General features: G+C 40.5%; 1 protein-coding gene across 1 annotated transcript in view; it reads right to left on the bottom strand.

The window, feature by feature from the left end:
- LOC120554796 (cilia- and flagella-associated protein 47-like) overlaps positions 1-20871 on the bottom strand; it is a 92856-nt gene that overhangs the window by 4312 nt on the left and 67673 nt on the right. The window contains exons 59-64 of the mRNA XM_039793819.1: positions 20495-20599; positions 19320-19401; positions 17669-17816; positions 10018-10202; positions 7923-8097; positions 852-1013 (exon numbers count right to left, since the gene is read on the bottom strand). Of these exons, the coding sequence (XP_039649753.1) occupies positions 852-1013; positions 7923-8097; positions 10018-10202; positions 17669-17816; positions 19320-19401; positions 20495-20599 (857 nt within the window). The remainder of the gene's footprint in view (positions 1-851; positions 1014-7922; positions 8098-10017; positions 10203-17668; positions 17817-19319; positions 19402-20494; positions 20600-20871) is intronic.

The raw sequence follows: 20871 nt of genomic DNA, 5'->3' as shown, positions 1-20871 counted from the left end.
AAGCAGCAACATCAGGAAATGTTGGGTCTTCATCAGCAGTAACTTAACATGACTCGCGATCATGAACCATTAAAAAACAGTCCTTCCAGAAAAATTTTAAATGATTTTAGGGACATTGGAAATGGGTTTGAATGGGCTCTTCGCCAGACTGACTTGCAGAGCAAATCTCAAATTTGCCAGAAGTTCGTCAGGGTTTACCCAGGCTAGCGGGAACTTGCAAAAACTGCGGTTTGATGAAAAAGAGAGAAAAAAGTGATTCCCACAGCACCCTGCTTTTTGATGATGTTCACATCACGTAATTATGTCACTTCATGACGTTCCCATAGCAACAGGGGAAAATGGCTGCTCTGTGAAGTAAAGGCAACATTTCTCAACTTTCTGCTACGATATATGTGACTTTTTTGCGGCAAAAGTGCGGCACATTTGAAAAAATGCGGGCCACACATAAATATGCAGACTTTGGCTAATTATGCATTGAATCATGCGATTGCATAACCGCGTTTTTCTGGAGGGACTGAAAAAAGCAGATTACCACATTCAGAGATTCAATTACAAGCTACAAAAATACTGCGATTCGCGCGACGTCACTGCAGCCAGGCTTGGAGGCGGGTCGGACGAGCTTTGGACCTACTCAGAGAAGGATCATTTGCATTACCAGTCTCAGGCTAGTAATGGAAATGCAAATCAGCGAGGCATGGTTTGGCATGGAACAGCCAAAAGTGCCAATGGGAAAACCCTATTAATGTTGTAGGTGTAGTGAATGGCAGTTTGTATTAAATTATAAGAAAACTTGAATGGAATAAGAGTGAATAAAAAAAAGAAGCAAAAATGATAGGCGAGTCAACACACACCTGGTGGTGCTGGTCAGACGAAAGCCAACATCTGAAGTCTTGCCCAACTCAGTGGCTTCAGTGAGGATGACATCATCCACTTGAGGCTCTGTGGTAATGAGAGTAATAGGAAACTCCCAGATCCCGCCAGACACACACTGCACAGCTAGTACCACTGAGCACCTGGACACACATACACACACACAGTTTTTTCAATTGGTTACAATACTCAACTGCCACCAAAACTCTGTATTTACACTCTATTTTACACACGTTACATACTATTTTTAAACACAAAATTATTGTAAATTAGACTGCTATTTGGCACATTCTAATGCCAATATTCCATCATTTACACTGACCTTAATTATTTAATATTTTAGTGAGTTTGCCTCCCCGATTATAAATGTGCTGAATTATTGCAAAGGAGAATTATGCTTTTTGTGTGTTTTAGCCCACATATTCATATTTACAGTAAAGCCACAGTTATTCCTGACTGATCAGAACTTTTGAAATTAAGAATCATTAAACCTTATTCATTATTTGTTATTTATTTATTGAATCCTTCAATGTAAGTTTCATCAAGACATGCCACAATGATATTTAATGTTTTAGAAACATACACACTTATATAGGCTATTACTGCAGGGACTTCTATGACATCATGTTTTATTTTTAAAACGTGATTTTGGGCATCTGACATTAGTTTGCATATTGGTCAATAGCAAAAAGGCATTCTTGGACATTTTAAACTGTCAATTACAGATTACAGTGAGGCTGCATTTTCCCATGACATTTCAGTTACATTGACAACATTGCCTGTTTTAGTGTGTGTGTTTGCAGTGTGTCTTAGAGATGGCTCTGCTGTAAAAAAAAAATTAAAATAATGATAGGCTAATTTATTATTTTGTTCATTCATTAAGCCTATAAATGTCCTGTGGCATACTGTAGCCTATATAGAACATGCAGCGCTTTCAGAGGACTTTTTTTTAATGCGCTTTCGTCAAACTGCTGCCACTGGTGTTTTCCGGTGTAGCCCATCTAATGAGGATGTTCCCTGTCTGTGCAATCAATGCAATTCTTAATTGTAGTAATTGTTATCAATTATTTTGCTAATATCTGTCAAACACTGAAGCTGATTCTCCGCTCTCTATTCGGCAAGACACGCAGCGTCTCAGCTGTGTGCGCGCACGGGACTGATACAGACAGAGAGGCGCTATAGTGGTCATAAAATATACACGCATAGTGAATTGCAACTTGTTAATCAAAAGTATTAGCCTATAATAAAGTAGCTGGCTAGACTGAGTAGTCAGCTGTTTGGCTCAAGCTCTGCTCATATAAATCATGAAACCTTAATAAAATTTGCATGCACATGAAACAGGCTTATCATTTCTGACAATCACATCACTAGGCTATGAAAGCATATATTATTTATATTGTAAGGAAATATGAAATACAGAAATGAAAGTCAGACAAATTTAAGCACCAATTATTCATAAAACTAAATGTTTTGCCCCGTCAATAGGGGGTGTTGTGAACATGCAGTTTTTTTGTTAATGATTAATGCTTTGTTTTTTTATTGATGAGGTTACATGTTCTATTGTCAAGTTTACTCCATAGGCTGTGTTATTACATTATATGGGTCACATAACCGTCATATAACCAAAAGTTGTATCCTGGGACTTTGTTTTAAAGGAATAAATAAAATATTTTTACAATATAATTGTCTGGTTCAGTCAAATTACTGAACCAGACAATTGTATTGTTAATCGCAATTATTTCTGAGACAATTAATTGTAAAGCAAAATTTGGAATTGCTACAGCTCTACTGATTGGACATCCACATTACAAGGTAGCAAATCTTCCCTTCAAGCTACACATCAGGACCATGTTAAGAAGGAAGAGGAACTAATCAGTGAAATAAGCTGCATTAGGCTTCAACTGGAATAAAAACCTTAACACAGTTTGCGGTCTGTGGCACGCAGATGAATACCTCTGACTTAGTCTGCGTTCCAGTCATGTTTTTCTTCAAGTCATTCTTCCACTCTAATTCATCTGAAAAAAGGGTAATTTGAGCATTCCTATTTATCTAAAGAAACATGATTCTCTAAACTGGTCTTTAATGTTCCCGCTTTTAGCTTGTGATACTTGGTTTCCTCATCTCACTACCCACGGCAGAGAAATAACGTAGATAATGGAAGAGCCGATTAGCGACACCACACCCCCCGTCATTTCCTCATGGAGAACTCATTAGCTCTCAGAGGTATTGATCCTACCAGGGCACGCCTCATTAATGGCCTCCACAGATGAAGTCAGGAGCTGATAAATGAATGCACTCTTCACTCAGCGGGATGTCACATATAATGTACAGTAAGGAGGACAGTAGAGAATAGATAAATTGTGACTGAGATCATACTGTATATTTCCATTACATACAAGTCAGAGGGACATTCTTCATTCTACTTCATGTTCCAGGAGTTCGTGAGCTCAGTTTTTAGTGCACCCGACTCCTAAAACAAATTACAGCACTTTCTTAAAATCAACTCAATTGTGCCGTTTGGACAATTTAGAAATCTGGTTTTAAACCTGCAAACTTCTACTTGTAACTGCTTTACATAATTTAATTTTCTTTTGGATCCCTATTATCCTAATATATTTATCAAACCATTTTCCAATTCTGAATGTTTCGTTGTCTTTCTATAGTTCTTATGATTGTACTTTCTGTGTTGTTGTTCTGAAAATCCTAAAGGAAACACTGTACAGTGTTTATTTTAAGTAAGAAAGGTGGTTTTAACAATGAGTTTTTGACTTCTTGTAGCTTTATAGGGCTGTTTTATTATGAGTTGGACCTGTTTTGTTTGTATTGTGCATGGGCACAAGGACACACATGCATGTGCACAGGTGATGCTAGTCACATTCCTACCTATAGTTTCACACTATTGTGAGGTAGTGGTACTGGCTGATATCTCTCTAACAAGTGCATGTACAGTATAGGTCCTGGACATGTGTGTGTATTTCAGGCCTTTGTGTAGTGTGTGTAACAACAGAGTGTAAAATGTAACTTCCCCTTGGGGGATTAATTAAGTATGTCTTCTTCTCCTTCTTAATGCCCCCAGAAACGCAGCAATTTGCCAGCAAAGACAGAAAAGAAGAAGACTGCAAGCAAGTGCACATGGATGTAAAAAATGCAGGATTTAAAATGCTTTAAAAATCGGCTTTGTACATGTTTTATGAGGAAGGAAATGTATTGAACACTTTTGTTGGACCTCAAGGATACACACAATTTGTAAGTAACACTGAGGGCCCTATCTTGCACCCAGCGCAATTGACTTTGTACACCGCATGTATCATTCCTATTTTGCACCCCACACACAGCAGACCTTTCCCTCAACAGACGCACGTCGGTAAATTAGGGAATGAATTTGCGCTCCCGCGGGCAGTTCAGCGGAAAGAGGAGGCGTGTTGATGCGCAAACGTTCCCTGATGCTATTTTGCAGTTTCCAAGTTTGCCTTAACCAAGTTTCAATACAATTCCGCCACTGACCAGGAAAAACCTGGTCTAAAGTCAGTGGCGTGTTATTCAGATGCTATTTTAGGGCCGCATGCTTGGCCATAATGTAGTGTGTGCACAACACGCATACGCCTTGCTTCCCTTATCTACACGGACGCAGCAGTTCCCATTTTTGGAAACCATACATAATTACAAGGAAAATATTACTGAAAATGCGCTTCAGGTGTTTGGATAGATCAGGAGGCACTTTACAGTACAGTCCTCAAAAAGTCGCAGCATTCTTTGTGGCTTGTTGTGTTTTACACAACATTTCCATGAATCATGGCTGTGTTGATGACATAAATAAGGAAATATTAGAGAACTTAAGGAGACGTGATGTTGAACTACGGCGGGATCTGGTCCGGGAGTAATGCGCGATGCGCTCCTGATGGAGCGGGTGGACGGAGATGGAGTGCGGGGAGGAGGAAGGGGCACAACAGGAGCAGGTGGTGCGTTTGGAGGCCCACGCTCCATGGCTGCAGCAATCCTCTCCAGACTTGAGGAGATGCGCCCGAGAGGCCGCAGCAACATCGCCACCCGGACAAGATGGGCATTTATTACTTCCGCGCATCCCGGAGCGGCCTCCGCTGGCATGCGCCAGGCAAATCATAATAGCAATCCGCCATGGAACAAGCGCCTGCTCTTAAAGGGAATGTGAGATGACGCTCTGATTGGTTATTTTCACGTTACGCACGAACCACACCTAGCTACATCAGACCAACCCATTTTAAATTTGCGTCGGGCGCAAGAGTCATATATCCCGCCGGTATAATAGCAATAGCCCCCGAGATCCGCCCACAAAGCTACTTGCATTTTGCGTTTCATACTTGCGTTTCAGATGGTTAAAATAGGGCCCTGAATGTAAAAAGAACTTTTGTGTGTTCACAAGAACACTCCACAGGGCACCCTTAGGCCATGATCACACTTGGCGTCTTTTTTGACAAGAAAAAGTTGATAAGGGCGCTTTTATAGTAAAAAAAAAAAGAAGAAACTGGCAGCGATTTTGTCCAAAAGCCGAGAGCATTTTCCACCATTATAACAACAGATACATCTAGCGTATCCAAGAGTGATATGTTATTCCCTGAACAGGGAGCACCTGGTCGGTTATATAATATAACTTGCTGTGCTCAGACACTAGCACAAACCTGTTGATTTTGTTTTAAAAATGAATATATTTTGCTATGCGGTTTGGCGTGTTAGTTTAAACGGAGATTAGTTCTTCCACTGGAGTTAAAAACATGCGTGCAAGGAGATCGCTTTCGGCTCAAAACTCCGCTTAAAAACCAAAACGTAGCAATGTAAATGTAGCCTGAGTGGTGGAACTGGTAGTTTTTGTAGAAGGGGTTTATTTTAGGCATTTGGGTGGAGTATTAACAACACTCCAATGATGGTAAGTAGCTACCTTTTAGCATTTTGTCTGTTTTTGTTTATTATTAGAATTCCTTTTTCTACAAAATAAAGATAATGAGGATAAAAATAATAATAATGGTTGCTATTATTGTTTTTAATAATAGTTTGTAGGGTCAACTGTAGTGAGAAAAGCCTGCTCCCTCCTCTCACAGTGCATTTGCAAAACTGTATCATTAGTGTCAACATCTATACAAAAAGTCCACCAATTCACAAGCATAGAGTGACAAGACATTGGGTGCGTTCGCAACTTACCTTCCTATTTCCTCACGTGTATTTCCGTCCCATGGCATGAAAATTTCACTTTATGAGGTTTTTTAAACATTAATATGAGTTCCCCCAGCCTGCCTATGGTCCCACCATGTCATGGGATCTTTAAGTGTTGGTGAATATTCATAATTTCATCCAAGCAGTTAAGAATATAGGGAAGGAGTGCTGGTCCAATTATTATTGTGGTTGAATTAGTTAAACCTCTTTTTATGGTGTGACATAAAATGTTGGCATTGAAGATTTTTTTTGGCAATCAAAATAAAACCTTAACTGAAAAAGATAACATTGGCAAAAGTTGTATTGGCACTGAAACAAGTACTGGCCCTGAAAAAAGTTCCACTGAAAAATAAAACACAGGCATTAAAAAATAAATAAAATAAAAGTGACAGAAAGAATCTGAAGACCGTCATGGAAAAACCCATCAGCATGCAGAAAATCTCAAAATAGAATAAAATATGTTTTAATGCCTGTGTCTTATTTTTCAGTGGAAAATTTTTCAGTGCCAATACAACGTTGTTCAGTACAATTGTTTTAATGCCATGGTGTCCTTTTCAGTGATCTGACATAAGAATTTGGCCTCAACAACTTAAAGTTGGCTCACCAAAGCGTCAAGGATAAAGTGTGTGTGTGAATAATTGACAATTCAAACGTAAGAAGCTTAAGTCAAAGGAGTATCCAAATGCTTTTCTCATTGACTGCCATTATAAGTGATCTTCAAAAAGCCATGTGTGAATTGATTAGAAAAGCAAGAGGAGAATCCCTGGCATTTTAAACCTAAAAAGTATCAAATGCACCAGAGTTAATGTCTTGTCTATAGGGATCTGACCTAACATGGCAAGTGCTGTTAAAGCAGAGGCAGCTAATGAGCTGGCCTCCCCCTTTACCTCTGAGATAGCAGAGCATTCTTAAGCTACAAACATTAAGACTCAGCACATGTAGACAGTAGTTATAAATGAATGCAGAGGTCACACCCACATGAGAGAGAGAGAGAAAAAAAAAAAAAAAATGGGAGAAAGAGAGTGAAGGCTAGAGGAAGAAGAGACTGTACTTTAGAGGGAGAAAGACAAGAGATAAATGAATGCAGTGTTTACTCACTACGCTTAATGCAAGTGTGTTATCTGCAGAGAGAAAGAGACAGAAACAAACACATTGTGTTTGTATGCCTTCTTTCCTGTTGTGTCTGTGTGTGTGAGAATGTGCTAGTACTGTATGTGCTTGTTTGTTTTTCAGACTTATTATTAGCATCCTTATGTTTTTTTCCCCCCACACAAAAGAGGTGTGCATATTTGTTTCTCTGAGTGTGTACAAATTTGTGTTTTTTCTTTTTTTGTGTGCTTTTTAACATTTGAGGTGTTTGTGTGCCTCTCTCAGTCTGCATAATACTCTCAAAGTGTGTCTGTGTGTGTGTGTGTGTGTGTGTGTGTGTGTGTGTATATGTTTAGTTCTCTCTTCAAATGAGTGTTTGTGTATGTGTACATCTCTTGCTGGTCTTTTGGCTTTTAATGTGGTGTGAGTCTGTGGCTTGTGTCTGTCAAAATGTGCCTGTATGGTTTCTTTTTCTCTATGTGCATTTGTGTGTACAATAATTACTCTTGAGTGTGCAAGGTGTTTGTTTGCTTTAGCTGGCAGCACAACCAATTGAGAGGTTTAACAAGGAGAAGAACAGGATTTAACTCCAAAGCTACTGAATCTCTGCAACAAAGAGACACATTCCACCTCTTACTATCTAAATGTTTCTCAGTGTGTATTTAATTTTCCTGTGTGCTTGTCAATGTGTGTCACATTTTCTTTGAACAGGTTTTTTCTGTCTGTCTGTGTGTGTGTGTGTGTGTGTGTGTGTGTGTGTGTGTGTGTAGTACTGTAACCTGCATGGCCTGAGAGGAGTGTAGAATAGATTAAGGGTGAGTGATACGATGCCAGTCTCAGGGTCCCTTCTCACTGCATCGACGGAGGCAGAAAGGCAGTGCTCCACCTCTGAGTGCTCCGTTTCGCTGTCTGAACGAACCGCACACAGGAAGTCTTCCACCATCGCCGAGGAAACTGTCCGGGAGTAAGAAATAATTAGAAGGTGATTGAGCAGCTGCAAGAACCACCAGAAAAAAAGAGAACATAATGACGCGTTCCATTTGTAATCGGAAGCCGGATTTTCCGAGGTCAAAGTCGGATCCACGCCCCCTGAACTCAGATTTCCGAGCTCGGAACTCGGACAACCACAGAGTACCCCGAGTTAAAAATCCAACATGGCTGCTCTGTGCATCAAAAGTTGTGAAAGCTGTAGTAACATATAGATATAAGCCCTTCTGTCTTATTTGTGTCTCACTAAATCCCGGTTGCTGTTTGTATGCACAAAAAACATGCGTAATGCGTTGTTACAAACTGGCATTGCTAACAATGGCTAACCTGGCTAGAGCTAATGAAAACAATAGGCTCGTTCGAGATGAGCCAGATCTGCGCAGAATCGATCACCGGCGATCGGCGCCCAATGCATGCCGGTTAGATTTGTGTCCGACTTGATCCCGACTTGCTCTGACGTCATGCACACGTGGGCAACGATAATCTCACGAGACCAAGGCGGCCGCAGTTCTGAGACGCAGGTAGCGCAGTTGCTTTTCACCGACTGCAAGAGCCAGGCGGACGCAGGTGGACCCAGGGCATGCTGGGAAACGCCGGCCTCTCAGCTGATTGAACAGCTGATTGGTTCAGAATTTACTCAACATGATGACGTTTTATATAAACTTTTTATTGATTTTGAATCGGAGGGATTTTAACTGCTATTTGTCTGATTTAAAGGCTTATATAACACATGTTGTGAGGCTGATAGTTATGTTTAGAAGTCAGAGAGACTAAATCTGTTCAGATTACGGATCATCTACAGTCTGCTGTTTATTAAAATCAGCAACAGATCACATGTAGAGAATTTTGACAGCTACTCTGTCATAATAAAACCAACTGGAGACTGTGTAGGAGCAGATATATGGGTCTGATAACATTTTATTAAACCGGAATCGGACCCGAACAGACCACAGTGTTTGTGTCACTTCCTGTTCAGCCTGAAGGCTGCTGGAGTCAGCTGGAAAACGATTTGAGAGCGGACTTTTGTCACCGCCCCCCGCTGCTGCCGCCTGCTCTCGTGTACTTTACAGGCGAGGCGCAGTTCATCTCGAACGAGCCTAATGAAAATCCGACTTGTAAATGGAACGCATTCATCGCGGGGTGACGTCATTCCCAGCTTCGGCTTTCGAGTTGCGAGGTAAATGGAACGCACTATAAGCTGCTGTACTTGAGTGGATTTAAGCAACTACTTTGAGAAATTAAAATGTCTACAATTGTTGTAAAGAAAAAACAAATTCACCATGAACTTAAAAAGACTCTTTGTTTCCAACCTTTGCTATGTGATATAGTCCCCACTGCTCAATTTTTACAGCCTCACAATAATGATCTCAACTACACTAATGCAGCAAGGAAGTGTAATACACATTTAACATTTAGGAAAAATAGAGCACTGGTATTGGATCGGTACTCCGTATACGCAGACACCCTGAGTTTTGGTATCAGAATTGCTATTGGAAGAGAAATTAAGGAATCCCTTTTTGAAGAAATTCTAGGTCTAGGTCCATCACTTAATGCTGTGGTCATGATCAAATGTTTTGTAAGGCCTACAGAAAATGAAACAGTTTTAGAGGAGAGTAGAAAACATTTTCAAGTCATCTTAATTTGTGGTAAAATGCTGTCATTATTTGGTAATCTTTCTGAAAAGTATTCCTCTATCTGCTTTTGAAGTGCTACAACTACTGCTATTAGTCAACTACTAAACATTTTCAGAATTATGACCCTCAAAATATCCCCTACTGTAACAACGTTTAAAAAATGATCCTCACAAGTGTTTTCTAATATTGCAAGACCACTGGGACGAAGAAAAAAAAAAAAAAAAGAGTAAAAAAATCACAAACTGGCACACACCTTCCTGTCCTTTCCTGTCTTCATTCCCCAGCACACATCCAGTGAGCAGTACATCCATCTTCCTTTCCAGCGTGCAGCCCGCTTCACAATGGATCACGCCGAGTGGAGAGTTCTCAACAGGAACCTCCATGGGAATTCCACGGATAGGGTAAATCCAACAGATGGTTGACAATTCCTGCTCTGACCTGAAATATTTATTTTGATATTGAGTGCACACAGTACTTGGGATTAGTAATGAACCATAACTGGATTTAAAAACATGCCAGGCACCTTCCTAATAGGATATCTGTGGCAGGCCAAAATCTAAAACCAGACCAACAGCCGTGTACAGCATGTTAGAAATCAGATTTTATTGTTCACAGAGCTAAGGATCCTAGCTGCTATGTTTATTAACTAAAGACTAAATGGATTGAATACACAACCTTTGTTTGTTGTTAATTAATCACAATTGAATCAAATAATTATGAAGATAAGATTAAGAATGAAAATGATGTATACTTTATTTGAGTATTTTATATTTACTTTGGCTTCCTTGTCCCAAAGGAGTTTGAATTTTCAAAGACCCTTAACACAAAATGCAGTATTCCTATTTTTGGCCTCAAAATTTTATTTAAGAGTGAGTTTTCCTGTTTGCATTATGTGTTTTGCACATTGAAACACATAAAAAAACTGAGCTAAAGCCATTGTACAGTACTGTAAAAGTAATGGATTATGATGCCTTTGCCAGCATGGGTTTCCTCAAAGTGTTCCAAGGTGTGAAAAGAGTGTGATAGCTGTGCAGACGACTTGTTCAGGATTTACCCTGCTTCTCACCCAATGCACAATAGCACAGCTACTTGTGATCCAGAGTGGGCATTAATATGAATGGATGGTACATTCTAGATACATTATACTGTTCCCACTGTAGGGAATAGAACATCTTTGATGAGCTCAAAACTGTACTGAGCACTTTCAACACTTCCCTGTTTTGTTGACAAGTAACTCTTATTCACTTTGTGTACCCACCTGGATGTTGTAATATAAGATGCTAATGAGCTTTACTGAATGTCTAGAAGCTTGTCTGGGACCAGGCATAGACTCAGACATAGCCTCTTATGCAGACAAAAAGACAAAGACACAGCGCGTCTGATGGAGCGGGTGGACGGAGATGGAGTGCGGGGAGGAGGAAGGGGCACAACAGGAGCAGGTGGTGCGTTTGGAGGCCCACGCTCCATGGCTGCAGCAATCCTCTCCAGACTTGAGGAGATGCGCCCGAGAGGCCGCAGCAACATCGCCACCCGGACAAGATGGGCATTTATTACTTTGCCGCATCCCGGACAGCTCCCGCTGGCATGCGCCAGGCAAATCATAATAGCAATCCGCCATGGAACAAGCGCGCCTGCTCTTAAAGGGAATGTGAGATGACGCTCTGATTGGTTATTTTCACGTTACGCACGAACCACACCTAGCTACATCAGACCAACCCATTTTAAATTTGCGTCGGGCGCAAGAGTCATATATCCCGCCGGTATAATAGCAATAGCCCCCGAGATCCGCCCACAAAGCTACTTGCATTTTGCGTTTCATACTTGCGTTTCAGATGGTTAAAATAGGGCCCTGAATGTAAAAAGAACTTTTGTGTGTTCACAAGAACACTCCACAGGGCACCCTTAGGCCATGATCACACTTGGCGTCTTTTTTGACAAGAAAAAGTTGATAAGGGCGCTTTTATAGTAAAAAAAAAGAAGAAACCGGCGCGGCGATTTTGTCCAAAAGCCGAGAGCATTTTCCACCATTATAACAACAGATACATCTAGCGTATCCAAGAGTGATATGTTATTCCCTGAACAGGGAGCACCTGGTCGGTTATATAATATAACTTGCTGTGCTCAGACACTAGCACAAACCTGTTGATTTTGTTTTAAAAATGAATATATTTTGCTATGCGGTTTGGCGTGTTAGTTTAAACGGAGATTAGTTCTTCCACTGGAGTTAAAAACATGCGTGCAAGGAGATCGCTTTCGGCTCAAAACTCCGCTTAAAAACCAAAACGTAGCAATGTAAATGTAGCCTGAGTGGTGGAACTGGTAGTTTTTGTAGAAGGGGTTTATTTTAGGCATTTGGGTGGAGTATTAACAACACTCCAATGATGGTAAGTAGCTACCTTTTAGCATTTTGTCTGTTTTTGTTTATTATTAGAATTCCTTTTTCTACAAAATAAAGATAATGAGGATAAAAATAATAATAATGGTTGCTATTATTGTTTTTAATAATAGTTTGTAGGGTCAACTGTAGTGAGAAAAGCCTGCTCCCTCCTCTCACAGTGCATTTGCAAAACTGTATCATTAGTGTCAACATCTATACAAAAAGTCCACCAATTCACAAGCATAGAGTGACAAGACATTAGGTCGTAACTTAACTACTTCCTATTTCCTCACGTGTATTTCCGTCCCATGGCATGAAAATTTCACTTTATGAGGTTTTTTAAACATTAATATGAGTTCCCCCAGCCTGCCTATGGTCCCACCATGTCATGGGATCTTTAAGTGTTGGTGAATATTCATAATTTCATCCAAGCAGTTAAGAATATAGGGAAGGAGTGCTGGTCCAATTATTATTGTGGTTGAATTAGTTAAACCTCTTTTTATGGTGTGACATAAAATGTTGGCATTGAAGATTTTTTTTGGCAATCAAAATAAAACCTTAACTGAAAAAGATAACATTGGCAAAAGTTGTATTGGCACTGAAACAAGTACTGGCCCTGAAAAAAGTTCCACTGAAAAATAAAACACAGGCATTAAAAAATAAATAAAATAAAAGTGACAGAAAGAATCTGAAGACCGTCATGGAAAAACCCATCAGCATGCAGAAAATCTCAAAATAGAATAAAATATGTTTTAATGCCTGTGTCTTATTTTTCAGTGGAAAATTTTTCAGTGCCAATACAACGTTGTTCAGTACAATTGTTTTAATGCCATGGTGTCCTTTTCAGTGATCTGACATGAGAAGAATTGCCTCAACAACTTAAAGTTGGCTCACCAAAGCGTCAAGGATAAAGTGTGTGTGTGAATAATTGACAATTCAAACGTAAGAAGCTTAAGTCAAAGGAGTATCCAAATGCTTTTCTCATTGACTGCCATTATAAGTGATCTTCAAAAAGCCATGTGTGAATTGATTAGAAAAGCAAGAGGAGAATCCCTGGCATTTTAAACCTAAAAAGTATCAAATGCACCAGAGTTAATGTCTTGTCTATAGGGATCTGACCTAACATGGCAAGTGCTGTTAAAGCAGAGGCAGCTAATGAGCTGGCCTCCCCCTTTACCTCTGAGATAGCAGAGCATTCTTAAGCTACAAACATTAAGACTCAGCACATGTAGACAGTAGTTATAAATGAATGCAGAGGTCACACCCACATGAGAGAGAGAGAGAGAGAGAGAGAGAGAGAGAGAGAGAGAGAGAAGATGGGAGAAAGAGTGAGCTAGAGGAAGAAGAGACTGTACTTTAGAGGGAGAAAGACAAGAGATAAATGAATGCAGTGTTTACTCACTACGCTTAATGCAAGTGTGTTATCTGCAGAGAGAAAGAGACAGAAACAAACACATTGTGTTTGTATGCCTTCTTTCCTGTTGTGTCTGTGTGTGTGAGAATGTGCTAGTACTGTATGTGCTTGTTTGTTTTTCAGACTTATTATTAGCATCCTTATGTTTTTTTCCCCCCACACAAAAGAGGTGTGCATATTTGTTTCTCTGAGTGTGTACAAATTTGTGTTTTTTCTTTTTTTGTGTGCTTTTTAACATTTGAGGTGTTTGTGTGCCTCTCTCAGTCTGCATAATACTCTCAAAGTGTGTCTGTGTGTGTGTGTGTGTGTGTGTGTGTGTGTGTGTATATGTTTAGTTCTCTCTTCAAATGAGTGTTTGTGTATGTGTACATCTCTTGCTGGTCTTTTGGCTTTTAATGTGGTGTGAGTCTGTGGCTTGTGTCTGTCAAAATGTGCCTGTATGGTTTCTTTTTCTCTATGTGCATTTGTGTGTACAATAATTACTCTTGAGTGTGCAAGGTGTTTGTTTGCTTTAGCTGGCAGCACAACCAATTGAGAGGTTTAACAAGGAGAAGAACAGGATTTAACTCCAAAGCTACTGAATCTCTGCAACAAAGAGACACATTCCACCTCTTACTATCTAAATGTTTCTCAGTGTGTATTTAATTTTCCTGTGTGCTTGTCAATGTGTGTCACATTTTCTTTGAACAGGTTTTTTCTGTCTGTCTGTGTGTGTGTGTGTGTGTGTGTGTGTGTGTGTGTGTGTAGTACTGTAACCTGCATGGCCTGAGAGGAGTGTAGAATAGATTAAGGGTGAGTGATACGATGCCAGTCTCAGGGTCCCTTCTCACTGCATCGACGGAGGCAGAAAGGCAGTGCTCCACCTCTGAGTGCTCCGCTTCGGCTGTCTGAACGAACCGCAACCGGGAAGTCTTCCACCATCGCCGGGGAAACTGTCCGGGAGTAAGAAATAATTAGAAGGTGATTGAGCAGCTGCAAGAACCACCAGAAAAAAAGAGAACATAATGACGCGTTCCATTTGTAATCGGAAGCCGGATTTTCCGAGGTCAAAGTCGGATCCACGCCCCCTGAACTCAGATTTCCGAGCTCGGAACTCGGACAACCACAGAGTACCCCGAGTTAAAAATCCAACATGGCTGCTCTGTGCATCAAAAGTTGTGAAAGCTGTAGTAACATATAGATATAAGCCCTTCTGTCTTATTTGTGTCTCACTAAATCCCGGTTGCTGTTTGTATGCACAAAAACATGCGTATGCGTTGTTACAAACTGGCATTGCTAACAATGGCTAACCTGGCTAGAGCTAATGAAAACAATAGGCTCGTTCGAGATGAGCCGCAGATCTGCGCAGAATCGATCACCGGCGATCGGCTTCAATGCATGCCGGTTAGATTTGTGCCGACTTGATCCCGACTTGCTCTGACGTCATGCACGTGGGCAACGAGATAATCTCACGAGACCAAGGCGGCCGCAGTTCTGCGAGAGCGCAGGTAGCGCAGTTGCTTTTCACCGACTGCAAGAGCCAGGCGGACGCAGGTGGACCCAGGGCATGCTGGGAAACGCCGGCCTCTCAGCTGATTGAACAGCTGATTGGTTCAGAATTTACTCAACATGATGACGTTTTATATAAACTTTTTATTGATTTTGAATCGGAGGGATTTTAACTGCTATTTGTCTGATTTAAAGGCTTATATAACACATGTTGTGAGGCTGATAGTTATGTTTAGAAGTCAGAGAGACTAAATCTGTTCAGATTACGGATCATCTACAGTCTGCTGTTTATTAAAATCAGCAACAGATCACATGTAGAGAATTTTGACAGCTACTCTGTCATAATAAAACCAACTGGAGACTGTGTAGGAGCAGATATATGGGTCTGATAACATTTTATTAAACCGGAATCGGACCCGAACAGACCACAGTGTTTGTGTCACTTCCTGTTCAGCCTGAAGGCTGCTGGAGTCAGCTGGAAAACGATTTGAGAGCGGACTTTTGTCACCGCCCCCCGCTGCTGCCGCCTGCTCTCGTGTACTTTACAGGCGAGGCGCAGTTCATCTCGAACGAGCCTAATGAAAATCCGACTTGTAAATGGAACGCATTCTTCGCGGGGTGACGTCATTCCCAGCTTCGGCTTTCGAGTTGCGAGGTAAATGGAACGCACTATAAGCTGCTGTACTTGAGTGGATTTAAGCAACTACTTTGAGAAATTAAAATGTCTACAATTGTTGTAAAGAAAAAACAAATTCACCATGAACTTAAAAAGACTCTTTGTTTCCAACCTTTGCTATGTGATATAGTCCCCACTGCTCAATTTTTACAGCCTCACAATAATGATCTCAACTACACTAATGCAGCAAGGAAGTGTAATACACATTTAACATTTAGGAAAAATAGAGCACTGGTATTGGATCGGTACTCCGTATACGCAGACACCCTGAGTTTTGGTATCAGAATTGCTATTGGAAGAGAAATTAAGGAATCCCTTTTTGAAGAAATTCTAGGTCTAGGTCCATCACTTAATGCTGTGGTCATGATCAAATGTTTTGTAAGGCCTACAGAAAATGAAACAGTTTTAGAGAGGAGAGTAGAGGAAAACATTTTCAAGTCATCTTAATTTGTGGTAAAATGCTGTCATTATTTGGTAATCTTTCTGAAAAGTATTCCTCTATCTGCTTTTGAAGTGCTACAACTACTGCTATTAGTCAACTACTAAACATTTTCAGAATTATGACCCTCAAAATATCCCCTACTGTAACAACGTTTAAAAAATGATCCTCACAAGTGTTTTCTAATATTGCAAGACCACTGGGACGAAGAAAAAAAAAAAAAAAAGAGTAAAAAAATCACAAACTGGCACACACCTTCCTGTCCTTTCCTGTCTTCATTCCCCAGCACACATCCAGTGAGCAGTACATCCATCTTCCTTTCCGCGTGCAGCCCGCGTTCACAATGGATCACGCCAAGTGGAGAGTTCTCAACAGGAACCTCCATGGGAATTCCACGGATAGGGTAAATCCAACAGATGGTTGACAATTCCTGCTCTGACCTGAAATATTTATTTTGATATTGAGTGCACACAGTACTTGGGATTAGTAATGAACCATAACTGGATTTAAAAACATGCCAGGCACCTTCCTAATAGGATATCTGTGGCAGGCCAAAATCTAAAACCAGACCAACAGCCGTGTACAGCATGTTAGAAATCAGATTTTATTGTTCACAGAGCTAAGGATCCTAGCTGCTATGTTTATTAACTAAAGACTAAATGGATTGAATACACAACCTTTGTTTGTTGTTAATTAATCACAATTGAATCAAATAATTATGAAGATAAGATTAAGAATGAAAATGATGTATACTTTATTTGAGTATTTTATATTTACTTTGGCTTCCTTGTCCCAAAGGAGTTTGAATTTTCAAAGACCCTTAACACAAAATGCAGTATTCCTATTTTTGGCCTCAAAATTTTATTTAAGAGTGAGTTTTCCTGTTTGCATTATGTGTTTTGCACATTGAAACACATAAAAAAACTGAGCTAAAGCCATTGTACAGTACTGTAAAAGTAATGGATTATGATGCCTTTGCCAGCATGGGTTTCCTCAAAGTGTTCCAAGGTGTGAAAAGAGTGTGATAGCTGTGCAGACGACTTGTTCAGGATTTACCCTGCTTCTCACCCAATGCACAATAGCACAGCTACTTGTGATCCAGAGTGGGCATTAATATGAATGGATGGTACATTCTAGATACATTATACTGTTCCCACTGTAGGGAATAGAACATCTTTGATGAGCTCAAAACTGTACTGAGCACTTTCAACACTTCCCTGTTTTGTTGACAAGTAACTCTTATTCACTTTGTGTACCCACCTGGATGTTGTAATATAAGATGCTAATGAGCTTTACTGAATGTCTAGAAGCTTGTCTGGGACCAGGCATACACCCCATAGCATCCCAAAAACACACACACACACACACACACACACACACACACACACACACACACACACACACACACACACACACACACACACACACACACACACACACACACACAGCACCCAAAAAACACACACACACACACACACACACACACACACACACACACACACACACACACCTCACGTCGTCTGTATTGAAGGTACTGTTGTTGCTCGGGCGGCTGCAGGACTTCGCAGTGATGCAGAGCCAGACCTGTTTAAGCTCCATAGAGTTTGGTGCAAACACTACAGGCACATCACAACGGTCCCCTTCACAGATCTGTATACCTGCAGCCAAGATGAAGGACAGCCATCAACGTTTACTAAAGCGTTTTTTGCTTACGAACCAAATGAGAAATACAAATGTTCACTCTGGTAACCATGGTTACTTAAAATACATTGCAATAGTTTTAATGTGGACATCTGCAGAACTAATACTTACCTTACCTTTTCTAGAATGTAGAGGAGTGGTGGATTTATTTAGCTTATGAAGACTAATAGCTCTCCACATCCCCTACTGTCAGTTAGGTAAGCCTTAGATACAAGGGCTTTTATGGTAAATTGACTGCATTTACTAATGACTAGACACTAAAGGTGGCCGAGGCTGCCATACAAGGTGCCAGATTCACACACATTCACACATGACCCAGCTGGGGAGCAATTCGGGGTTCAGCGTCTTGCCCAAGGACACTTCAACATGGAGACTGCAAGGGCTAGGGATCAAACCACCGACCTTCCGATTGGTAGATGACCAGTTTCTACCCACAGCCACATCATGGCTTCTATCAAATCTTAATCTTTGCTGGATCACTTTTTAACCTGTTTTGTTGCCAACTAAAAGGAGCTTTGTCAAATGTAAACACAGCCAAGACAACATTAAAAGGTTGGTTACACTTTAAGTTTTCTACATAAGAGTGACATGACACTGTCATGAATACATGACACTCACATGACACTGTCATGACACAGTCATGACACATGAACCCTGACCCTAACCCTAACCATAACGTGTCATGACAAAACGAATGACACTTACTAAAAAATAGTTATGTCATAAACGTTTATGACTTGTTTATGTTTTATGACACGTTCATGACAGTGTCATGTCAGTCTTATGTAGAAAAGTTAAAGTAAAGTGTAGCCAAAAGGTTTCAGAAAATGTTGTAGCTGCATTAATTGATTTTCTTGGCAACAGTAGGGCAACAAAAATTGACAAAAACACATCTGACATACTTTAGAAAGTTCTTATCGCTAACATGTTAGTAAATAATTGTTTATTTACACATTAATAGTTAGTTAGAGAGATTTTAGCTCTGCTTTAGTTTACACTCATGAGGGAAATATCTAGCTCTTTATCTTTTTCGCTGAAAACTACTGCCTGCTGCGGCTGGAAACAAGGTTGATTAGAGCGGTGAGAGTGAACCAAAACAGTTGCAGGCCACAAAAAAGGAACAATTAGCTGAAAGATGCTAAACAACTCTGTAGAGCTAAAGGTAACTGTTGAGGTGAATGATAATTCTCTGTGGGTTTTCACTACAATCAACCCATTTTACATTATACATAGCCATTTGATCAGAGCAGCTTTAAAGTTCCGTTTCATTTTGCTTCAAAAAATTAATTTCGAGGGTTTTTTTTTTTTTTTGTTTTTTTTTATCAGAGTCATTTGCGTAGGTAAAATTGTTATAGTTAATATACCTTCATGTGTGTATGAATGCGAATTGTGAAAAATTAAAAAAAAAAGGGTTTTGTGTTTAGTGAGGGGGGGGTGGTGGGTTTTTGGGGGGGGGGAGCCAATCAGGGATGAGATGCTCAGAGGCTCCTCGCTCTCTGGAATAAGGCCATGCCCACTCAACAAAACACACCATTCCGGCAACTAAAGAAAGACAGAGACAGATTAACACATACACAGTGGCCAGAGGGAGAGACATGAAGTAAATGAGTTTCCCAGTAGTTTTCCTTGGATTAGCGTGGCACCTAAATCATGTTGCAGCTGTCGCTGTGTTCCTGCTACACGCCCTGCTATGCCTCGCTACACCCTGCTACCCTCTGCAGTGCCCTGCTACCCTCTGCAGTGCCCTGCTACGTCCTGCAGTGCCCTGCTACGTCCTACTACACCCTGTAACGCCCTGCAGTGCCCTGCTACACCATGAACTACTACAACTACTATTTCTAGTCATAGTTCCATTATCTTTATTGTGACTATTATTGCCACTGTTCATCACACCCCCAACCAGCATCGTCAGACACCGCCTACCAAGAGCCTGGGTCTGTCCGAGGTTTCTCCCTAAAAGGAAGTTTTCCTCACCACCCAAGATTTCTCCCTAAAAGGAAGTTTTTCCTCGCCAGCGTCACACTAAATGATTGCTCTCGGAGGAATTAATGGAATTGTTGGGTCTTTGTAAATTATAGAGAGTGGTCTAGACCTACTCTATTTGTAAAGTGTCTTGAGATAACTCTTGTTATGATTTGATACTATAAATAAAATTGAATTGAAATAAGAACGCATGAAGGGAATACAGAGGAGGGAAGACAAAGAAAAGGTGTGGTCAAAAGATGAAACTCGGAGGGAAAATGGCAGTATGCATTCTCTCTTCACTATAACCATGAATCATATTTTTAGATTGATAAGGCTGGGTAAAGCGTGTAATTTTCTGGTTTCAGATCGGTTTAATGTCGAACTTTAAGTAGCCATGCCCCATTTGGGATTGTCTCATCTACTTTGTGGCCAAACCGTATTGCCAGTACAGCAACATTTTGTTACTTGTTTATCCAAAGTAGGTCTTTATGATCAAAGTCGTTTTGAGCCCTTGCACCTGCACCTATGGGTGTCCGAATATATTCTTGTGTGAGTGTGTGTGTGTGTGTGTGTGTGTGTGTGTGTGTGTGTGTGTGTGTGTTGAAAGGCAAGAGACACTGATTAATGTAATCAATTTTCTCTGTGTGTTTGTGTGTGTATATATACACACCTGAGGGCATGTGAAAGTGATCTTTGCTGTGTGGTTCCCCTCTCCGATGGAGGAAGGACTAAAACGGACACCAAGCTGGGTGGAGGAGTGGGGCCCCACAATAAGCTGGAATACACACACAAACAAACACATGAAATAACTTCAATAGGGACAGTTAGGGAGGATAAACACACACATGCTCAAATCCTTTAAATCACACTGCTAGGCAACCCACAGCTTTCCACCCAGATATAAAGCAAGTAAAAAACAGTGTAAAGCAACTGTGTTATCAAGTGTCTTACACTGTATGGCTGTTTTAAGAAATGTATGTAATCTTAAACAAATCAAATATTCATTGAACTACAAAGAAAACGATGGTAAATCAATTGCAGGAGCAC

Source organism: Perca fluviatilis, chromosome 24, assembly GCF_010015445.1.
Source record: "Perca fluviatilis chromosome 24, GENO_Pfluv_1.0, whole genome shotgun sequence".
Lineage (NCBI taxonomy): Eukaryota > Metazoa > Chordata > Actinopteri > Perciformes > Percidae > Perca > Perca fluviatilis.
Note: the sequence above shows the minus strand (reverse complement) of the source record. Positions and strands in the feature narration are given on the sequence as shown.